This window comes from Strongylocentrotus purpuratus, unplaced genomic scaffold (assembly GCF_000002235.5).
Source record: "Strongylocentrotus purpuratus isolate Spur 01 unplaced genomic scaffold, Spur_5.0 spur5_scaffold_2, whole genome shotgun sequence".
NCBI lineage: Eukaryota > Metazoa > Echinodermata > Echinoidea > Camarodonta > Strongylocentrotidae > Strongylocentrotus > Strongylocentrotus purpuratus.
In genome coordinates, this window is record NW_022145605.1 from 17,195,082 (window position 1) to 17,219,692 (window position 24,611).

Below are 24,611 nucleotides of genomic sequence, written 5' to 3' on the forward strand. Positions count from 1 at the left end.
TTGCAACATGTGTGTTGTACTAAACTCCTATCGCCCCTACCCCCTCTTTTCTCTCTCTCTCTCTCTCTCTCTCTCTCTCTCTCTCTTTCTCTTTCTCTTGATCCAACACACACACTTTTTTCTCTCTTTTTTAAAGTAATTTTGTTTTATTCCTCTAAATGTGTAATACAAACAAAACCATTCAATCGCATAAAATAAAGTTTTTCAATATGTTGATTGCTTATATGCCTACATAAACGCACACACCCACCCACATACACTCACACCAGTTCCATAGCTTCCTTTCAAGTTTGCCCCTCCCCCGGTAATAGCTTCTTCTTCACTGCCCCTGACCCCATCCACGTCTGTCACTTAACATTATTATGACAAGTAAATTAGCATATTTCTTTTTAACAGCTACCCCCCCCCCCCCCCCCCCCCCCCCTTACGAGAACACAATAAATTATGCATTGCCATTCTTCGTCGATATTTTGTTGTTGCGGTTTTCCTGGAAGCGAGGTTTACAGATCACAGATCGACGCGATGGCGGCTGCTTTGGACTTCCCCAAATTCCTTCAAAATGCAACTGAAATTTGGAGAAGTCAGTCTTCAAAAGAAAAGTATTGCATTCAGAATGCATATGAACTTGACAAGGATGTTATCTGCCTAGGAATGAAAATAATTGATTGGAGGTAAGTTTTGCAAATGTCTTTTAAACGTCGTTGTTATTATGTGTTTGTGAATGTGTAGTCCCGCATGTTCTAAACGGTGATGTGTTTGAACTTGGGGTTTCATCTCCATTTTATGTGCACACGTGCATATCCAAACTTTTTTGTGGGAAAAATTTTGCTTGGGACCAACAAATTCGACATGAACTTGAACAAATCTGGGTTGTCTTACATCGTTCTTCTCTTTATAAGAATTGATGTAGATTTATTTTCTGAATCTTTTGCCAAATTCCTTTTATTGAGACACCACATGTATATATACACCTGCACAGCACCTACAATCAGTACGAGAATACACCCGACGGTGGCCTGTACTTATAGCGAAGAAGAAGAAGAAGAAGAAGGGCACACATAGGCATAGCTGCATTACTATCCTGGCTGTGCCTGTGTATTAAAACTAGCTGTGCTTTTGATTCTCTACATTTCAAACACCGCTGTACAAAACTCAACTGATTTCACTCAAAATCAGTACTTTACTAGGTCTAGTGACAATTGATGACACCTAAATAGCAGTAAAATACAATTTTTTCATCTTACTGATGTTAAAAAGAATAATTTAAAAATTCAAATTGTAAGTCTAGTGTCAAATTTGCAGATCAGCCACATCAGCTCTATTGTGTGCAGTCTATGCAATATTGTGTGGTGTGTATATTTGTGTATAATACCTGCCTCTCAGCAAGTATGCAGAGCTAGAGGTCAATACGCATTAGCATTGACTCTCTATGCTTTGCTGGAGTGGCCAAATTCAGGGGAAGAAAGATGAACTAAATACTTAAAAGAGTGATTGCATGGCAAGAATCTTGTCAAATTTTTTGAGGAAGCCATCCATGATTGAAGTTACTCTTCTGAAAAAGAGATTACATTTAAGCCTTGAGTTTGATCATTTATGAGTCATAAAAGTATACTTTGTAAAGATGAATCAATATCAATCATTTAAGTCTTTCAGGTTTCAGAGATTATATATATATTTCATATGTGATAAATTAAGTTTGACATTGCACTATTGATGAGGTCTGTATATTTACAAATCACCAAATTTGATAGTTTATATTGATATCATTTTTATCACTTAATGTGTACTTGTGAAAATTCCTACAATAGTTGTGTTGAATAGTAATAATAATAATAATCTGGATTTAAGCACTTTACTGATATTATTATCCCGGTCACTGGATTCATTCACCTTCAATGTGCACCATCTTCACTCCCTGGGGAGTATTCCTACCATATGTTCACTGTGAAGGGATTACTATCACAAGCGCTGCCAGGTCCTCATTTCTCTCATAGGTATGGAGTGGCAAATATAGTTTAATGCCTTCCCAAAGGACATTAGTGCTGTGTCTGGGATCAAACCCACCGCCTTTGCATTTCAAGTCAAGCTTTTAAACCACTCGACTACGACACCTCTATAATAGTGGGCATCGAGCCAGGGTAATTCATTCATGAGAAAAGGAAAATAATTTACTTCTTCTGGGCCTATGAGGGAATCAATGTATGATTTCTTCCTTCTCTGACTCTGCATCAATATATATTTTGATGGCTGCTGCCTATATACTATATTTAGCTATTATGGGCCTTCAAATCAAGGGAGCCCTTTCACTCAGCATCTAAACTGAGGGGCTGAATTTTTACTTACACAATGTCTGACACCTGAACGCACCATGTACATGTAGCATGCACTGCAAATGAGCCCCCAAGTTCAATTCCCTTTGTGTGTATTTGGGGGTCTTACAGATGCGTATCAATCAGATATGATCATTTATGTCTGGGGACCCATCCTTAACGTCACCATCCGAAGGACGTGTCTCAGTCTTGAACAGGGGTCCGCTTAGAAATGTATAGGTGAAGATAAAGAGCTGACAGTAACACAAACATTACTGCTAGACCAACTCACATCTCCCTCAAACTACATCCTAGTTTATGTACCCCTTTTATAAAAGTAAAAGTAGCAATAGGATGTTCATGTAAAATTGATGTCATTTTTTATTCATAACTAAATAAAAGCCTATCTGTACTAGTTTGGCCAGGAGGATTAGACCTTCCTGCAAGGTCACCGACAGGTGGTTATCTCATCAAATTAGCTCTCAATTAACATAGGAAAAAGGGGATCATGGGGGACCAACAGGCACCGATTAGGCATTTTTTGCTATAGAGGGCGCAAGTAGCTATAAGTAGTGCCGTGGGAATTTAAGGAAGCTAGCCAATTGTGTTTAAATTACCATTTGCTCCTTTCAGAAATTCCACTGTAGACCATTGCATTGAAAGCATCCAGGGATGTCTGAAATCCTCAAGGTCAGACTCAAAGTCAGCCTCATCTGCTGAAGACAGCAGACAAAAGGGTAACCAGCTTTTCCAGAAGAGGAATTACAGAGGGGCTTTGGAGTGTTACACTAAGGTAAGAGCTCCCCCCCCCCCCTCATACCTTCTGAATGGACTTGACTTAAATAATTATTAACTACCAAATATATTGGTAAACTGGAAGAACTTTACATATATATCACTTTCAAAGAAAGAGGAAAGTAGTCCATTTATATTTTTAATGATTGAATATTGAAAGATGTGGGCCTTAATGAAGGTATACTGTGCATGTCTGTTATATTGGGAATAACAATTTATATTTTATTAAAGATATACAAATTTCATATGTTGATGATAATATTGATATAATTGTTCAATATGTAGCACTTTTCAGTTACTGATCAAAGTTCTTTTCAGTGTATTGATATATTGTTGCTTTAGTCATTTAGATTATCTCAATTCTTAGATTCTGTAGAAATCTTTGACTGTAAAAATACTGCACAAGAATCAACATTTTCTCGTCATATTCTTACAGAATACAGTCTCCTTGCCCATACTGTGTACTGCAAACTGTTACAGACATAATGTTTCATTGCCAAAATTATTTTTACTATCGATACAGAGTGTTCAGGTTGCTCCTCACGATGGAAAGGATACACTGGCTCTCGCTCACGCAAATCGGTCTGCTGCCCTCTTTCACCTCGGGCGTTACAAGGTAAAAGTTATAGGTTGTACAGAGAGGAATCATATCGGTTGTATGACATATGCCTTGGTGACAATTGCTCTGTGGTCAATAACCTACAGTGACCAAAATCCTTGTTTTAATCCTAGAGCAGACATATTTTCTCAGCCTTCATTCAATAAAGTCGTACCTTTTCCTCATTCAAAATATCACGTTCCAAAATTAATCTGCTAATAAAGCGCATATTGATACCAATATTCTGATCATAGCCTTCCAGACAGACCTAGCAAATGCTTTGCAGTCAATATCCTACACTGACCAGGACCCTGTTTCATAAAACTTGTTATCAATAAACAGTTGCAGTAACTGTAATAAGCTCCTGAAATCATGGCATCTGATTGGCTGAGAGCAAATTTGTCATAGAAATTTAACAGGTGTTATAGATTGCTTCCTTGAGTCATCAGTGAGCTGTTACTTGAATAAAGTTTCACAGAATGTCAGATGCAGTTACAGGGTAATGTTGTGTTCTGAAATGATGGCTGAAATACTACATTAAGCCTTGATTTTGGGCGAATAGCATTGTCTTATAAATCTTATAAATATTGTGTTAATAAATGACATGAAAATGACTACAAATTAGTTATATACTATTCCACAATATAATGTAAAAAGTTTAATTCAAGTTATGACTTGTAATTCATTATTGATCAAATGTGTTCAATTCATTTATAACAGGCACTTAACAAAGATATGTGCATTACATTTAAAGGTGAAATTCAAAGAAAATCACAAATATGTCAACTAATGTATCACTAGAAACTGGTAAATTAACAGATGGCCATCGTACAAGTTTTAGGTTAACTACATATCGGGTGATTTATAAAAATACAAATACAACCACCTCCATAGCAGCTGGGATATACAAGAGATTCGCCAGAAAAATAATGTTTTAATGACTCAACAATATGGACCAATACTGCCCGAGCAGATGACACCCCATAGAGAATGAACATAATTGCAAAGCTATTAGTTGTCAAATTATAATGAGTTTAGTGTATATAAATGTAATGGCATGTCAAACCATTCAAAAAGGGATATGACCTGATTCTGATAACTAAAATCTTTTGCTTGTAAATACACAGGATAGGGGTTAATTAACAATCAAAGAAACCAGACTTTCAAATTGAAAAACCCCCGAATGATATTAAGTTGTGCTGTAGTCAAACGTTTAACTGTCCGGTATCCGACCGCCCATGGCACTATCTGTTTTCAATTGGACGGTTTTGTTTTCCCGTTTTTTTGTTTGTTTGGGGGGGGGGGAGAAAAAGAGGGGTGCGGTTAATACACCGTTAATTACGGTATACATTTAGCCTGACGGTAGTGAAGTAAGAGAAGTAACTCAAAGAAGATGAAAACACAGGCACTGAAAATGTGTAAGATATCATGGGACATTGTCTGCTTGTGCAAATCATGTCCATACTGTGATCTCACACATCTCAGCAGCGTTTGGAGAGCTCTTCAGGTGCTATGCCGGGCTGTATTTAAGCATTTTGTAATTTATAATAATCTTTACTTCGAATGTTTCAAAGCATTGAATTTTGATAACCTTGTCGAATCAAAGTTTCAACTTTGCAATAATGAAAATAAAGTTAGTTTTTAAAATCAATGAATATCTACTTTAAATTGTCTATTTACCTTTGCAGGCTTCTATCCAAGATATTGATGAGGCTTTAACTCGAGGATACCCAACCAACAAGCACGTCAAGGTGCTCCAACGGAAAGGACAGTGCTTCCTAAAATTACACAACCTTTCAGAAGCAGAGGAAGGTAAGCCTTGATTCAAGGCCATTTCTGCTGATAGGGAAGGCCAATTACCTTTCATCAAATTAATGGATAACATTTAACATTCAGTTTAAAAAAATTAAAATAGATGAGGCATGATGGTAGATCAGTGGCCTTCTCAATGAGGAGTCCTGGATTTAAAAAACAAGTTGATGCGCTAGTATCCTCTAGTAAGGTATTAATCCTTGCTACTAATGCCTCAGTCACATTTGATCTACGGCTAGGATACTGTGGCCATAGGTCCCCGAAACAGAGAGATACATGCGGTGGCCACGGAGGATCTGCGGTGGTCTTGGGGTCACCCTAGGGCGTATCCCTATTTTTTACAGGCCGTAGGGGTCGCTGTGAGATTATAGCGCAGAGTTATAACTTTTTTTTTTATTTCTAGTTTCACCATAGCAATTAAACACGCCATAGCCATGCCATATGACGCACGGTCCCTCTTTGGCTGCCTTGCAGCTACCTTGCGTCTGCTTTGGTATTTGTCATAAAACTACGGTCGCCGCAGGGACGCCCTAAGGCGACCGTGCGTCATCACTTCAAAGGCTGCATGGCAGCCGCAGGTTTTCTGTCTCCACAAATTCAAAATACGCCGTGCGGCTACCTTATGTGACCTTGGGAATGCTGCGGCAGTCCTATAATTGCTATTGGCCGTAGATACTTTTTAGCAGACACCGTAGTACGTTAGAAAAGATATTGCTATGAGGCGAAGTTGAAGGCGCCGATTTGTGCTTGTGAATTTGTCACAAATAATAGTTAAAAAAACAAACTTCCTTTCAAATTAGGGACGTAGGTTAACTTCAAATGGTAGATCTAATTCTTTATTCGTATTATGGTATTTAAGTTGAGACACAGAGATGGTCGAAAAACACTAAAAAGTAGCATTTTGAGGACTCAAAATATCCTGCACCTGTCTATAAGACGCACCAATTTTTATTTGTACTACAAATGGCTTGTTCTATTTCTCTTTATCTTTTCACAGAGTTTTCAAAAGCACTGCGATGCCTCGATAGTATCACTGGGGAAGACAAGAAAAGACGAGGTATCATTGTAGATTTATGTATAAATCTGTCTGACTCACATTACAGATATTTTGTTTAATAAATTTATGTTCTACTGTTAAAGGATGTTGCAGATCAAAGACTATTACATTAAAGAAAACAACAAAACAGTGGAATGTTTCAAAGATCCATGGTGATTTTTGATGCAAGTTTGAATTTAAATATAACATACATTGTAGTAGCGTAGATTTTATGGACTGATGGAACCATGTATGAACCCCTTCCATCTCGGGGGCCAAGTCCCACCCGAGAGTTTAAGTTCGGAATGAAAAAGAATTCTACATTATTATTCCTGAAAAGGGTGTGGATACCTTCAAGGTCAAGTTTATACCCATGGAAGATATTTTTTGCCTCATTGAAATATAATACAGAGCATTAAATGTAGTAATTTAACGTTTGAAGTCATGTATTTTGTTTGAAATATTAGTCATACAGAGGCAGTTAATTTTTGCTGATTTGAGTGGGGCTCAATAAAACCTGTGCTAATCAAATTTAGGCATGAGCACTAATGTTAGCCTACAATTGTTTCTTATTCTTCTTGTGTTTTTTTCATTTTTACTGTTCTTTGCTCCTAGAGATAAAGATTTTGCTACAAGAGAGCAGTAATCCTACGTAAGTTTGTAATAGAAATTGTTAGCCATCCTCCTCGTGACAACTATCCCCTAGAATGGTTGTTCTAAACCTCTTTGACCCTATGACCCCATCTGACATTCCCTGTCAGGGTCATGACCCCCAAAGTACAAATCTTTGTCCACTGCTATCACCCTGTGTAATGCAATTATACATAGAATTCAGATCAGGTCCTTGTTTCATGCATTAGATTTGTATGTATATATGCTTTCATTAGAATTAACTTAAGTTGAAGTCATCCATTTATTTGGCTTTAATTATTTAGGGGGAAATCGTGTAAAGTAGTCAATATTTAACAGAGGAAAAGATCAATTTTGTCTTCAGTTAAAAAAAAAATCTGAATTGTATTCATATAATGGGACAAATAACCCTTAATCATAAAAATCTTTGCTAGTTCAATGCAACATTGTACACTTGTTGAAAAAACATATTCTCTTGGTTTCAATCCCTACTTCTACTTATTACTCAAATTTCAAAAGGGATAGAGTAATCTGCATTAATGACAATAAAAAAAAAAGGGTGGGGGGAAGCGCAGAAATTGTTTATCTTGAACAATAAACTAACTACTTACTGTACATGTATTTTTGCAGCTCTGTTAGTTTTGGAGACCAGTTGGATATACCAGATGAAGACATCAAAGAGAAGTCTTCCATGTTAGCAAATGCATCATCAGCAGTCACATGTAAACATCAGGAAGGGAATGGTAGATTTCTAGAGGTAATAGAAATCAACATGCATAGCTTATAATTCTTCTGGGGGGTTTTTCACAAAGATCCTAAGTTGAACTTATCTCTAAGTTGGACTTAAAAATTATGGAAAGCCATTAGCATCTTTGAAAATATTTTGTAAAAGTTATTTTGAAAGGCATTAATTGTTTATTCAAATCATTCATATTTTCTATCATCAAGGAGATTTCATGTTCTGGATGTGGAATTTATAAAAAGTCTAAAATACTTGAATTTCTGCTTTTGAATATATTTCATTTTAAGACTCCAATGGCTGTCCATAATTTTTAAGTCCAACTTAGAGTTAAGTTCTACTTAGGATCTTTGTGAAACACCCCCCCCCCCCCTGCTGTTTTACAATCTTTTTTATGTCAATATTAGGTGGTGTTTCCAGAAGTTGATAAACAGCTTTGGGGGTATTTTTTTCACTGCAATAGCCATATGCGCACTTTTTGATTACTGTCCTACCATAATAAAGAAGAATTGAACTAGGGGTCATTTGACCCAAACATGGCTGTGAACTGAATCGAATCCATTAGATGTGACTAATTGAAATATTAGCATTGATACATAATATAAAAGATTATTGAATTCAATCAAGCAAAAGTATATGTAACCCAACAACAGTTGATAGCCACTAATAAGTTGTAAACCCGACCACAGATTAAGTGGGGAGAAAGGTGCGCTCTCAAAATAAATGCCATTGTTTACTTAGAGAATATGCATATAGGTGTATTAGCTTTAATTAATATTTCTAATTTATGCAAATCATTTGTGTTTTTTGTGAGAATGTTTGTTACTTATATTTTTGATAATTTTGAATTTAGATTTCTGTTTAGAAAGGCAATTTTGAGTAGGTTAATAAAATATCTAGGTTTCATTTAATAAATATTTGTTACAATGGCGTCATCATTATCAAGCAGGCTGTCTGTTTGTAGAGATACAAACAGTCTCGAAACCTACAGTAATATTCAAGTGGGTTCTACTTGAGTGAAATGCAATGTGTGCCTTATGAAAAGCTTGTATTCTCCAGCCTCAGAAAATAATCAAAACAAAAACAAAAAGGGAATGTAGGGAGTTATTAATAATAATAACTATAAGTGCTTTCATTTCAGGACCAAGACCCTCACAATGCATTTTACAAAGTGCAATTTACAATCAGTGGTAACACTTATCAAAAAAGATAATTTTGAAGGACTTTTTTTGAAGACTTTGATGTCTATAATGGAGCGTAGCGATACTGGAAGAGCGTTCAAAAGGTTTGGGCGTCCACATGCCAGTGCTCTGTCACCATAGGTCTTTTAGTTGCTCAGGGATTGGTGGTAAGAAGGTGTTGTGAAGATGGTCATAGACGTCTTGGCAGGATGTTAGGTGTGAACAAGTTCTGAGATGTAGTGTGAACACATGCCATAGGGAGCTGTAAAGATGATGAGGAGGAGGAGGGGAAGGTGGCATTGAGCTGACAGGTCACATATAGTCTTTTAAAGGCATCGTTTAACAATGTTTAATATGAGATGCATGGCCCTATGTGTTATCAGTGTCTGTGATATGGTGTAATATTAAAGCCCTAAAAAATTGCGCTTCAAAATGATCATGAAGTGCCGCAAAAAAGTAAAAATCTTTGAGTGACCGGTTTTACCATACTCATTTTCCCCAATAGACTGTAGTGTTATAAAAACTGTTAGGAAAACGAATTCTGAAATTTCTAATTTAAATCATAGTTATCTTGTTAAACAGACGGGCGATCGGCTTGTAAAAGTAAAGGGATTCCTGACTGACCTAAGGGTTTGTAATTATGATTGCAGCATGAGCTAAATCCAGGAATTTTTTTCATAATCTGAGGCAAAGTTACCCAATCCCTTTAAATATTGGCATTTCTCCTATTTCCAGGCAACTAGAGACATAGCTGCAGGTGAGCTTCTCATCAAAGAGAAGCCGTATGCAGCCATTATCTTGAAAGAAGAAGAAAGCTCTCACTGCCATCACTGTTTTGAACAATGTTCGCCAATCCCGTAAGCAGGAGCAGCTTTGGATGAAATTTTCCATTCTTTAATTATCATACGTATATAAGCATGGGTTGAATATGACATCTGATTGCCTGGATGTGTGAATCTTTGGAGAGAAAAAATATGGTGGTTAATTTGTCTTTGTTATCGATGTTAGACCAAGAAAAAAATCAAATTCAATAAAGTTACAGGCAGAATTTTTTTAATAATAAAACATCAATTGGATGCATGGGATGAAGCAAGGACATTTTGGGGGTTCTTTTTTTTTTTTTTGTATACATGTGTAAATCCAACTTTGTGTATTGATCATGTCTTTTTACTTTTACTTACTTTTACATGTCATCTTCACATTTTAACCCCAATTTATCTTGCCTCATTTATCTTAGGTGTCCTAACTGTATCCATGCCAGATACTGTTCTTCAAGGTGCAGATCGGATAGCCTGACTCAGTACCACTCTATCGAGTGTGGGACCGAGCAGCTTCTGCAACAGGTATGAATCAGGTAGCAGTCAACTCTTCATCACCAAATTCTTGAATGATTGTTTCCATGTATGGTCCATGGCTAAATTGAATGAGCAGAGTGCTGCTTGATCAACTTCTGCAAGAAAAAGCAAGCATTTTTGTTGTTGTTAAGCCTCGCCCATTGTGTTGTCCGTCCCTTCATCCGTCCATCCATCCCATTTTTTCGTTATTTGCAATATATCAAAATTTGAAGAACAAAAGTACTGTGGTACAGTGTGAAAAAGAAAAAAACAGGACCTACAACGTACCCTTGCCGGAGGCATTATATTTTTGTGTTGTCTGTCCATCAGCCCGTTTTTTTGTTATTTGCAATATCTCACAATTTGAAAGACAAAAGTACTGTGGTGCAGTGTGAAGCAAAACAAATAAGGACCTACAATGTACCCTTGGGGGATTCTTTCATATGTGTTTCAGGTGAGCGTGTTCAGCCGACTGAGTCTGCGTATCCTCATCACCGCCGGAAGAGAAGAACTATCCAATGACATCCGCAAACCCAAGACATCGTCTTCCCAACCATCATCATCATCGACATCAACTTCTTTGACCACTGCTAAGGGTTCCTCATCGGGCTACCTCGACGGTGGCCTGGTCAACTACGAGTCCATCGTCGGTCTTGAGGCACACTGGTTCAATCATTCACATGAAGAACTCATACAATATACTGTGGTAATAAGAAGATGAAATGATGGTGTTTTTTTTTAGGTTGTTATATTATTGTAGTTGGGCAGTTTGAGTACTTGACTGGAGATTGCAAAGGTCATGGATTGGTGCCCTGACAAGATAGCAATGTCCTTTGGCAAGGCATCAATCTACACTTGCCACTCTTTATCCAGGTGTACTAAAGATAGAAGCGACAGGATTTATTTCTTGTGATGCACAATGTACCACTTTAGCAGGAGTTAAAATCAGGGTATTAATTTGTGTCTCCAGTCAGTCATTTTTGTCAAGATGTTATGTCCTCTGCCGGGCCTGTTACTTTATTCCTACCAAAGCAAAAAATAAAGGGGTTACTGACATATACTCTATTTCAATCTCTCTCTCTTTCTCTCTCTCTCTCTCTCTCTCACTCTCTCTCTCTTCCTCTCTCCATGCAACAGACTTCCATCTTACTTGCAAAGTGCTTCTACCGGGAACTTGTCTCGCTCAAAACTTGTGAAACACTCTCGGAAGAGGAGCTCATCGCAGAGATCGCATCCCTTCTTCTGCTTCACACCAGACAACTGAAATCAAACTCCCATGCCATCACTGAGGTACGGCCAAGTGAGGGAGAAAACACAGCAGGAAAATCAGCAGGTGGTACTGTAGAGGAGATTTCGCAGTTTCGCGTAGCAACGGCTGTCTATCCCACAGTGAGCATGATGAACCATGCTTGTATACCTAATATCATCCCCAGGTGAGTGAATAAGAATCATTTTTGGTCATGCGTGTGACCAGAATTGCCTAAAATTGTCAAATTTTTACTGCCCACTCCACAAACGCGATACTTTTTATTTAGAGCTGAACAATGTGCATATTTAACGATTTTTTTTTAGAAAATATATTCATTAATTCACAAAATTTTTTAGAACCATTAAGCAATCTGAAACTTACATTTGAGCAGTTTTATTTTATTTTTTATGCCTCTGCTACAAAGTAGCCAGAGGCATTATGTTTTCTGGTTGTCCGTCCGTCCGTACGTCCCGTTCTCGTGATCGGTTATCTCAAGAACCAATTGATGGATTACCACCAAACTTAAGTCAACGTATGTATCTTGCAAAGCTAATGAATTCATCAGATTTTGGAGTCACGAGGTAAAAGGTCAAAGGTCACAGGGCTCATTATGTAAACAAAAACAGCTTGTTATTGCGTTATCTCAAAAAACCGATCGATGGATTACCGCCAAACTTGGGTCATGTATGAAGCTTGCAGAGTGATGGACTGAGTAGATTTTAGGGTCATGAGGTCAAAAGTCATGGGGCTCATTTTGTGTTCCAAAATAGGATGTGATCGCATTATCATGAGAACCATCAGACAGATTACCATCAAACTCAAGAAATGTATATTTATCTTGCAGAGCCAATGAACTGATTAGATTAAAGGGTCATGAGGTCAAAGGTCATGGGGCTCATTATGTATGCCTATAGATTGCTTGTGAATGTATTATCATTGGAACTGACAGATGGATTACTATCAAACTTGAATTTAAAAAATTGCTTTCGTTTTGGTTTGTAAAATTGCTCTATGGCGGAGGCATCATTTTCGGATGTGTGCAGTCGAAGTTCCATCTAGTTTTAAACTATTTTTTATCTGGACATATTAGCTTTCATTCCTGTATGACCCTGGCTACTTGGCCCTATTTCGTAAAAACAATTAATAACGCCAAAGCACAGTTTATAACAGTGATTGTCACTCGTTATTGTTCTATGAAACAGGGCGCTAGTCACAGAATGATCACCCTTTAAAAGTATGACGTTGTGATTTTGTTCTTGTTTTCATTGCAGTTTTAGGAAGGGTATCCTCTGTGTTCGAGCAACTAAGAAGATCATGCATGGTGATGAGATACAACATTGCTATGGTAAGCTATGATGAGGATATAAAGCATATCTCACACATTATTTGCATATTTTTGCAGAAACGTTTGCACAAAGAAATGTTTGCAGATTTTTAAGGACAACATTTGGCTTTGTATCAATTACACAACAGTATACTTTCACGAATCTGAACAACTCATTAAATTTGCGAACTTTTCATGGGAGTGAAAGTTTCTGGTATGACAGTATTTCACGTTGATTCTAGGTCCGCAGGTTGGTCACATGACAACGTCGGATAGGCAGCAGGCCCTCCTCAATCAGTACTGCTTCACGTGCCGTTGCCGGGCTTGCACACGCGACCCCAAATCTCGCGACAACTTGTGCATGAAATGCCCAAAATGCGGCCAGCCATTGAACGCCATGACATCAATTTGTGGAAAATGTGCAGTTTGGATTGATGTGTTGGTTTTATTAAAGGTAAGCAGTGATATTGTTTTGACAATACAGAAACACATTCATAAGGAATAAAAACATAACATGAAGGTAATTGAACAAAATAAAGATAATTAGCGATATTGTTTGTCTAATTTAGAAACATATTCTGTAGGAACAAACAAATTAAAAAGAAAATAAAGCAATGTATATGTGACATTAGTTTTTATGCAATGCATGATATTACACCAGGTATATCATTTCTACCAGTATTCTTATATTCTTTTATTTTTTTCGCAGGAGGTGGACGATACTATGATAACATTCGCTGAACTGGTGGAGATGTATCCTGCAGCTGTGAAGGACGTCACATTAATGAGGGGTGAGAGATATTAAAGAATAAATCTAATCTTGTAAAGAATCTGGTCTATTGCTTATCATGCATGGAGAAACAGCTCCCAAATGGCCTTTGCCAATGATTTTAAATGATCTTATCCAGATTTATTTTTTTCAGTAAACAGTAGCCATGGCTTTACACTAAAAGGTGCCTGGGAGACATGGCAGCACAAAATCTAAGTTTCTTTTTTTTTTAAATTCCAACTTTTTATGTAGATACTTTCCGAAGAAAAAAAAAGGTTAAATGTGCCACTCCATTATTCTACCTACTCCTTTAACAGCGTCATGTGCCCCCCTTCCCGGCTGCTATCGACTCAACTATTCATGCTTATGATAGTTGGCCTCAGCATTTATCTTGATTCTTTGATTTGCCTCCATACTTTCAAGTTGTCAATTTTTATGCCTCCGTTACGAAGTAGCCGGAGGCATTATGTTTTTGGGTTGTCCGTCCGTCCGTACGTATGTACGTTCGTACGTCCCGTTCTCGTGATCGCGTTATCTCAAGAACCGATAGATGGATTCCTGCCAAACTTAAACCTTGTATGTATCTAGCAGAGCTAATGAACTGATTAGATTTTGGGGTCACAGGGTCAAAGGTCACAGGGCTCATTATGTATGCAAAAATAGCTTGTGATCACGTTATCTCAAGAACCGATTGATGGATTCCTGCCAAACTTAGGTCATGTATATATATAGCAGAGCTAATGAACTGATTAGATTTTGGGGTCATGAGTACAAAGGTCACAGGGCTCATTATGCATGCAAAAATAGCTTGTGATCACATTATCTCAAGAACCGATAGATGGATTCCTGCAAAACTTTAGTCATGTATGTATCTTGCAGAGCCAATGATCTGATTAGATTTTGGGGTCAAAGGTCAAAGGTCACAGGGCTCATTATGTATGCAAAAATAGCTTATGATCACATTATCATTAGAACTGATGGACAGATTACCATCAAATTCAAAACTTGTATTTATCTTGCAGAGCCAATGAACTGAGTAGATGTTGGGGTCATGAGGCCAAAGGTCAAAGGTCATGAGGCTCATTATGTATGCAAAAATAGCTTGTGAACGCCTTCTTATTAGAACTGACGAATGGATTACTATTAAACTCGGGACATGTATGTATCTTGCAGAGCCATCGAAGTGATTAGATTTTAGGGTCATAAGATCAAAGACCAAAGGGTCATACATGTATATAAAAAATAGCTTGTAATAATGATATTCTGTGAACCTGTTAATGGATTACAATCAAACCTTAATTTTGAAAAATTGCTCTATGGCGGAGGCATCATTTTCGGCTGCGTGCAGTCGAACACCCATCTAGTTGTATACCGTATTTGCCGGCGTAAAGGCCGCAGTATTTTTGGAAGAGAAAATATCAAAAAGTCGGGGTGCGGCCTTTACGGCGAAAGAGTAAAAAAAAAAAAAACGAAAGTCAAAACCAGCACGAATTTGCACATATGGGACCACGAACGGTAAAATAACTATACCACTATGGTACAGGACATTTCTACACATCTTACTGACAGTTTTATCTTGCATTGTTAACATGAAGACAAAAAAAAACGTCCTAACACAACATTTGCCGATAGATCTTGATCTAAGTTCGTGCCAATGCATTGCAAAAGTAAAGGAAGGGACTGTTTAACCGAGCTGACGCGAACATCCATCCGAAGTCGCCATTTTGTTTTCCATTTCATGCAGTTTCGCATTACACCGTACATTGTGGTAGGGGTATAAATCGGACACCAAATCTGCCTGCGATCACTTTTTTAGCTAAACTTCAGGTAAATTATAAGAATATTGATGAATTTGGTATCAGTTTGTAAAAAAAATAATAGTGTTTTCGAGAAAATGATGACTTCTTTTTTTTTCTTCTGTTTTTTTCTTTTTTTTTTCCCTCTTTGAAATGTCAAAGTTGGGGTGCGGCCTATGCGGCAGTGCGGCCTTATCGCCGGCAAATACGGTATACAATTATTATTGTTTGAATGTTTTGTATTTGATTTGTCAATAAATGCAGAAACATCTGCTCTACAAACAAACAAGAAGTCTAGACCCCCCCCCCCCACAAAATGTTGACATTTTACATAGGGCCCTTACATACAGACCCTCTTATGTCCATAGGATATAAGTAACACTCATTTAATGCTATATTTACAATGAGATCACAGTAAAATTGACTGCTTATTTTTTATTATGTACAGGTTCATTTAGTACATTTATCAATTTTAGCTAAAGTGGAACAATGTGCTGCTAAACCACTGCGAGCATCCAGTGTATCTAGGTGTAAAACTCTATCGCACTTTATCCTTGAAAAAACACATCGAGAAGACAATAGGCAAAGTAGAATCTCGAAATGCCATCATCGGGAAGCTAGCAACTTCACACTATGGCGCTGACCCCAAAACTGTACAATCTGCGGCTGTTGCCCTCTGCATGTCATCCACAGAATATGCAGTTTGGAGCAGATCAGCCCGTGTGAAGATCGCTTGACACCACACTCAATAACACATATCGAAAGATAACAGGCTGCCTGAAACCAACAAAAGTTGAGGAGATATATCACCTCGCTGGCATTCGATCTCCTAACCAAAGACGCACTTACACCTGCCTAAAGGAACGGATGAAGCAGGCGACAGAACAGCTACTTACAACCCCACAAACGCCGTGTATCCCGACACAGCTTCCTCGATTCTGTCCCACCACCTGAACAGAATCCTCCACCATCAGCCAAGCCCATACTCATCAAAGGACTTAACCTTAAGTGGCCGGAGTGGCAATGCCTAAATCGAATGCGGACGAGAATGGGGCGGTGTAAGGTCAATATGGCAAGATGAGGCTATGCCCGCTATGCCCGCTATGCCCATGAAGAAGATACTCTCTGCGACAGCGGAGAGACTCAGACGATGGACCACATCTTGCAGTGCGGCAGAACGGGTTGCACAGATAAAGACCTGGCCCTTGTTAATGAAACGGCCATTGCAGCAATCGGGCGATGGAAGAACTTAATTTAATTTAATTTAATTTAATTAAGGAACTTTACATAACTATCTTGATCTAAGGAGACACGAACGAACGATCAATTTGAAACAACGTTCAAGGGAAACCAAAAATATGGTATTTATAAACAGGTTGTCTTTCTATACAAGTGGTCTTTAAAAGCAGGTTTGACTGTACCTCATTAGAAAATAACTAAAGTACTGATATAATTTTCTATTTTTATCTTACAGACGTTATATCCAAGACAAAAACCTGCCATGATGTGTTGGATCGTATCCTCATACCTCCTCACATGCATCTAGCGGTGGCTTACAACTTTATGGCCAAATGTCATATCGCGTTACGTAGGTATTGTAGGTTTTGTAAGTTAGAATAAAGACCCTTGTCATAGCTACAGAGAGGCATAGCCATAGGGGGGTGTCAAGTATTTGTCTAGCGCTCATCAGAGCAGACTGCAAGAATGAACAAAAAGACAAAATGAGGCGATATAACCTGGAAACTAAAGGACCATGAATTAAATTTAAAATCCCATGATTTTTTCACTCAAGAGAAGAATATTTGAATGTTTAATCACTGACTCATCTTTCCCTCCATCTCCCCTTCTGTTTGTAATTTTTATCTACCGGTACATAATTAAAAAAATTTGTTTGATTTTATTTCTGCATTTTTCCAAATATAATAACAAAGAACATATAAACTTACGGTATAATACAAAATATACAAACAATAATAACTTCATGTCAAAATGTTTTTTTACATATGTACATATAATAACGAAACTTAATATTTTTATAACATCTTATTATAAGTTTGAAGTTTTATCTAAACTATCGTTTGAAAAAGTGCAGGAGACCGCAATCATAAGCGATGCTTGACTCGGATGACGGCCTCAAAAAAAAGAAATTGGTTTAGTAAAATTGTCTGCTGTGGTGTATCATGCTATGCTCAATGGTTCTGTTCAGGGTAAAAGAACTCCAGAACCCTTCCACACTCAATTTTTAAGCATTTATTTGGGATATTTACCTGGGCTTTTTTAGAGCTCTCCAAAGCTATGGTAGATCATTCACTGCTTCCATGTTTTATTTCCATGGTTCTATTTATAGAAGAATTTAAGGAGGCGGCTCCGTGGTTAGCGAAGGCCATCCCGACGATTGAATGCCGGTTCGGCAGGGACTCCATAGAGGTGGCCAATGAACTGTACAAGCTGGCCCAGATATACTTCAATGGGTAATTTTCTCTCTCTATCTCTCTCTCTATATATCTCTCTCTCTCTATATATATATATCTCTCTCTCTCTCTCCCTCCCTCCCTCCCTCTCTCTCCCCCTCACTCTCTACCTCTTTTTCATTCACCCTGTCTAACTCTCCTTCATTCAATCTGTCTATATCTCTGTTTCTTTCTTTATCTCTCTCCTTCTATTTCCTTTCCCCTCTTCTTTTATCCCTCTTTAATACTCCTAGTATAAACTCAACAATCTCAACAATATTTTGTCTCTCGGTAGCCAGAAGGGCATTAACACCGAGTTTAACACCCTTCTAATTCTCAACAGATGATATGAACAGATTTAAACAGAGATTGAGGTTGAGTTCTGAGGAGAGGTGAAAAATAATTTGTGAGCATTTTCATTGTTATTATGCAAGTGTGGAAGCACATCAGGAGAAAAAAAGTTAGCTGAAAAGCACGGCTCTTCAAATGCCTTCATATTCTAAATATGACATGTAACAACTTTAAAATGTTTACCACATTTTTATGCCACTTGTTTGTGTAGTCCCATATACATCTTTCCGCTGTGTAGAGTGCTTACTTGTTACTTTGACCAAGACTGGGCCAAATTTCTTATTATTTTGATGTTTCTAGAACCTTGCAGTACACACCAATACTTCTATGCTTCATGATCAACTTTTTCTGATTGATTCTACACTGTTTCTTTCACAATGCAATCGCATGACTAGAACTCAACTTTATCTAGAAGACATTGTTTCCCAATTCACCCATTATTTGGTGGCCTCAGAGGGTTCCTTTTGACATCAAGACATGATCAAGGACTAGAGATATATTTCCATTGATATCAAATGTAGTGATTAATTTGATCATTTTACAAAGAAAAGAATGAACAATGGGGAAAAGGAAGGTATGGCGACTGAAGAGTGACTAGAAAAATACTCTTGTGAATTGAAAATGTATTGATTAGTTACTTCCGGTACTTAGGCGATAACTTTAACATTTTACAAAAGAAACCATGGGAAAAAATGAAGTAGGAACAGGGAGGAATTGATTTCTCAAGCAGTTATTGCTGTAAGTATAAGGTACAGGAGACGAAAATAAACGTTATATATTTGTTACTGAAAAGTCATGAAATAACAGCACATTAATTGAAATGGAAACACAGCACAGATAGACTAGTATAAGTACTTGTACTTAAAAGTTACACTTGAACAGCAGATTGCGTTATAAAAAATAGGTGCTGGCGCCCTTTAAAACTTCATAATTTTAAGGTTTGTCATTTGAGAGAGAATGAAAATGTCATCTTTTAAAACCGTAGTTGATATAGGACAGTTCAAGATGACTACGTGCAGCGCAAACCGTGCCTCTGCATTCCCGAGCTAATCTCTTTTTAGATTGCAAAACTCTATTTTCAATAGCCAATGAATATAAATGAACACTAATTATTCACTTATGGTATCTGTAGTCGCGATCTACATGTTGCACTCTGAATCCGTTCCACGGCAGGCGGCAAATGTAGTAGATATAGGACAGTTAAAGGTGACTACGTGCACTGCAAACCGTGCCTCGACATTCCCGAGCTATTCTTTTTTTAGATTGCAAAACTCTCTATGGTTGTCACGCTTATAGACCTTATTTTCTCTTAATAGCCAATGAACATAAATGAACATACATGAACACTAATTATTCACTTACGGTATCTGTAGTCGCGATCTACATGTTGCGCTCTGAATCCTTTCTCCGTCAGACGGCATTGTTTGTAGGCCAGCATCGCATTATCGTGGGAAAAACAACACAACGTCTCTATCCGTGCGTGTCCTTGCTTTGAGGACCTAATCGTGGCACAATTGGAAACCTCCTATTTAAGACACAAAAGAACAAAGGCATTTAGCAATGTTGCACTTTTGGTGTTTTGTATCGAGGGCAGATGAATATTGTCAGCAGAATCATTATGAAATGAGAGATCCACACCATCACATTAAGTGGTCTCATGCCCTCTATGTTCAATTTGTTAAATTTGTTGGCGCAATGTAGTCATATTACCTGTTCTCCCTGAAGCGACACAGTTAAAAGGCCTTATTTAGTTATCTAAATCCTTTTGCATCTTTTTTTTCATGTTATATTGCTTGAAATGGATCCAAATAGTCTTCGCATCAAGGAACACAAATATTTTATTTGATACATATATTTCAAACCCAATCTGTTGCTGTATATCATTTTTCATAAGGATTTGAAATTTTGAATCCTGTTATGCTATAGGGACGTTAGGATCTATTAAAGGTTGAACAAAATAAGAAAAATTGCAAAAAGATATACAATGAGTATGACACTCAAATACCATGCAACGTGGGTGGGTTAAAGCCTTGTATCACAAACCAGATGTCAACCCAATTTCTCTCCTTATTACTCAACTATATTCTCTATTAATTTGGATGGCAAATATTATTTATTCTAGTTTGATTTTGTTATCAATCGTTAGCAGTACTCAAGTACAAAGAGATGCAGAATATTGTGCTAGTCCACCATATATATTTCTGAAATCATTAAAATCTTTGATTATGGTAGCCGATTGCACTAGTGTACTTCCAAATTTTCACTAGTGTGAAACTGTTTTTGCAGGCTAGTATTTGATTTTAACTCCAGTGGTTTAAATATTTAATTTCAGGGTACCGGTATGTAGGCTAGTGTTAAACCTTTGCAGGCATCTCCTTATAGAATAATCCCAACGAATGAGCTCCGTTTTTACCCCACTAAGGTTTCCAGGGTAGAGGGGGTTACGAACTCGTACCCGACTGATAACATCGTCTGACCTCAGGTGCAACTCCACGCTCTATTTGTGTAATCGACCTCCCATCACCGCCATTCAACTTCCTGTCGGCGCTATTCAGACGCAAACCTCTCATGCTATCTTTAGAAAACTTTTTGCTTTATCTTGCACCCCCTGTCGTTCTTCTCCCTACAGGCAGTTCATGTTCTAAGCCAACAGCTTATTGATGCTTTTAAAGGGGGAGAAAAAAAATTGGGGGCGTCTCCATTTGTGCATTTCTTCATGACAGCCAATTAGCAGAATGTTCTCTTATCGAACTTCAACTGCATGTACAGAGGCGTGGCACTCCAATCTGTGAGTCGGCAGCTGGTCGCGACTGCGCAAACCAGATGTGATGCACGTGATGGTTACAAATATTCATGCTATTGCTAAATATGGTCTTGTGGCATCTGTTTTTCGCTTTGTTAATTGTGTGTCGTCCGGGATTTGTTTGTGCAATTGTGCCATCTGCGTTTGTTTCATGAAGCTATTTGATCTGCATTAGGTTTGGAGAAGCTGATATGGGACAAATTTTGTTTGGATTTAATGCTATCGTATTGAAAGAAAGTTGGCCAGATCAAACTTTGTGATTTTTCACTTTCTATTAAATGATTACAAATTTAAATATTCCCGTTCAAAAGTGAATGCCGGTAGTCAATATTTGCATCTTGGTAGTTAACAAGATACCATGTGAAGAGCATGAAAATTCATGGAGTATCCAGTAAAAAGAAAAAGAAAAATTTACTAGGAGTGGCCCGTACTGCAGCTCCCCTACAGATGGACTATAGCGATAGTCATTTTCTTATTATGTTTCCCTTGATAACTATAACCATAGTAGGGTCACTGCTATCGTTTGGAAAAAAATATCAAAACGGTTCTTTCTCCTACAAGGGAAAATGTCTGAACAAAGTTGATAACATAAACACCTAAAAGAAGTTTGTGTTTCAACTTTCAAAGAAACATTCTCAAGAACATGGAACACTACAGCTAACAAACGTATTAAAGATAAAGACCAGTTATGGTCATGCGATTGCATTGTGAACGAAACGGTGTGGAATCGATCAGAAAAGGTTGATCATCTAGCATATAAGTATTGGTGTGTACTGCAAGGTTCTGGAATCATCAAAATGATAAGAAAAGATAAGGAAAGATTTATATGGGACTACACTACTACAGGATATCTATCCAGGCCGGATAGATATGAAAATTTACCAAATATATCAATTACTTGGCGGTTTCCTGGCAAAATTGGTATCATCACGTATATTCTTTCACATGATTGGTAATAAGAGCTTCCATTTCATTTTTTGAGACTAGGGGAGCGTTTCCAAAACTGGTCTATACCTTTAACAATTACAAATCAACATCTTGCTTATTTCTTTCTAAGCACACCATCCGACTCTCCTAGACATTTATGTCTCATTCAGGAAGTGCATTACAGGACACTTGTATACTTTACAGTTCATCGCTTGTGGAACACAGCTCGTAAACCTTGATGTTAAAGCGTCCCATTCTAATTTCTGCCTATTCAGCTCCGAGCATGGGTGGAAATATCAAATACACCGGCCCACATAACGTGTTGTTTGTTAATCAATTGTTAATCGAGGAGGAGGGGAGATGAAAAATTGACAATCGCGACAGATTGAGGGATTATAGGTCAATGCTGAGCAAAAGAATGATGGTAAATGTCGAGTTTCAGAAGAGGAATGTTCATAAACGTGTGGTTTTGGTTGACGGTTGTCTAGGGTGACTCCAACCATTTCATGAAAACACAGAGTTTGTTTGTACGCGCCGCCTTGCGTTTGTTACGGTTCAACCAAATTCGCAAGGTCTCTTTTTCTTGCTCCATATCAAACCTGTTTTTAGAAACTCTTTTGTTAGCGCTTTTGTCTGTAATGCACAGGATTATAATCAATCATGCAAACATAATGAGCAGTTATGGATAGTTTTACATTTGTAGGAACGGGCATGAAAAGCGGTACATTTGTTAGAACATAATTCATTACAGAGGCACCGAAAAGGGAAATAAATGTACAGCTAAAATCCTATACATTCAATATGAACCAGGTTATGCGATCGGCATCGTTGAAAATGATACTAGGTATAATAAATTAAGTGGCACGAGGGGGTTTCTGAAATGAAAGGATTTGTTTAAATATTGATAAATAGAACAGGTTACCACAGTATGTTTAACTTTATACAAGAAGGATTTTGACAAGACAAATCATTTGAAAATTATGATTGTTATACTTTAATTATCTTTATTATGGCAACCATTGATTTCATGTCACTTTTGATTTCAATGACCAAACTTAACATTCCTCACCAAACACTGTGAAGAGTAGACATCTGTGGTGTTCAGAATTTGTAGGTTTTATACTTATCTATTTCTATCATTATGAAAGTTGTAGAAAATCAAAATTCCTTTTTGATTTTGCTCAGTGGTAGAGCAGTGGTCTCTTAGCCGAGAGGTTCCGGGTTCGAAACCAAGTCAATGCCCTCGTGCCCTTTGGTAAGGCTTTAATTCTCATTTCCAAGTTGCTCAGAGAGGACTTAAAGCTGTCGGTCCCCTGATTGCTTACTTACAATAATACAAGCATACACCTGGATACACAGGTAAAACAATAATCAACATACAGCCGAAACTTATCTATGGACAAATCTATGCCTTTGGTAGGCTGGAAGAACAGTTACCTTTTAAAAAAATGGTTTTAATTTTGCTCCTATGCAAACAGATGTAGTGTTCACTATTAAGTGGTTTCCTGGATGTGTAACATTTCTGAGAATGATTAATTATCACATTGTTTGTTTTTCTCTTCCTTTTTACAACTTGCTTGACAGTAAGGAAATCGCTCCAGCAATGGAAGCCATCGACAGAGCCCTGGAACTGTTTATTCGTCACTATGGCAACAGCAATGAAGAGGTTTTGGTACTAATGAAGATGAAGGCTTGTCTGATGAACGCCTGACCTAGCACTCCTCTGTATGGATGATTGAGATCGACAACAAGAGAGGGTTTTATCTTTGGCTGCAACAGATTATTTTGCGCTGAAAGCCAGAAGGGTTTAAATTGTATGCTGTGAGCCACAAGGGTGTACCGGTAACCTAACATTATTTGAAATTGAGTTAGTTCCCTCCTGTCTCTCATGATATAAGGTTCATAAATTGAAAGTAGCTATTTATGAAATGAATATGAATTAGCCCTATAAAATCTGGAGGTGTATATGAGTTGCGAGAGGCAACATTATGGGGTTAAAAGAAATACAACAAATAGTTTGTACATACATGTATACACACCGATCTGTGTGTGATCTCATGTATGCAGGTATCTGATGATCACCACGCTTATCTACGTAATCATGCCACTGCAGATTATCTGGAGCGGTTTATTGGCTCATGTGGGAGTAAGGTTTATGATTACTCCCAAATCAAGAATATATCACCAATCTAAATCATTGCACGTATTTCAATCGTCTATCATTCACAAAGCTCACAAGTAAATGCCTACGATTTCGTCGAAGGGTAGGGAGTAATGAGCGAAAGACATGATTCCTTTTTTTTAGTCAAAGTTAAAGAGGAGACACTCTTCTGTGCCCCAGCCTTTGCGGGGAGTCATTTCTGTTTAACCCTTGTATTGTTCCATCAAATCTAAACTTCCCCTGCAGAGGATTGTTAAAAGAGTGTTTAAGGTATTAAAGCCCCACTGCACTACTTATAGGTGTGTTGGCTCAGTCAGTAGAGCGTCCGCCTCACAACCGGGAGGCCG

At 37.7% G+C, this 24,611-nt stretch overlaps 1 protein-coding gene across 1 annotated transcript; it reads left to right on the forward strand.

Moving 5' to 3' along the window:
- The first annotated feature begins 508 nt into the window (after nt 1-508).
- On the forward strand, nt 509-24,611 carry LOC753106 (SET and MYND domain-containing protein 4). The gene is made up of 17 exons (XM_030991839.1): nt 509-671; nt 2,943-3,102; nt 3,628-3,720; nt 5,391-5,514; nt 6,512-6,571; nt 7,166-7,202; nt 7,811-7,937; nt 9,836-9,957; nt 10,338-10,443; nt 10,889-11,140; nt 11,572-11,867; nt 12,955-13,028; nt 13,250-13,461; nt 13,717-13,798; nt 17,047-17,160; nt 17,920-18,043; nt 23,688-24,611. The coding sequence occupies exons 1-17, from the start codon at nt 523-525 to the stop codon at nt 23,812-23,814; spliced, it is 2,259 nt and encodes a 752-aa protein (XP_030847699.1). The 5' UTR covers nt 509-522; the 3' UTR covers nt 23,815-24,611.

Coding starts and splice junctions, on each gene's coding strand:
- LOC753106 (XM_030991839.1), top strand. CDS start 523: ATGGCGGCTGCTTTGGACTTCCCCAAATTCCTTCAAAATGCAACTGAA. Junction 672..2,942: donor ATGAAAATAATTGATTGGAG/GTAAGTTTTGCA, acceptor TGCTCCTTTCAG/AAATTCCACTGTAGACCATT. Junction 7,203..7,810: donor CAAGAGAGCAGTAATCCTAC/GTAAGTTTGTAA, acceptor GTATTTTTGCAG/CTCTGTTAGTTTTGGAGACC.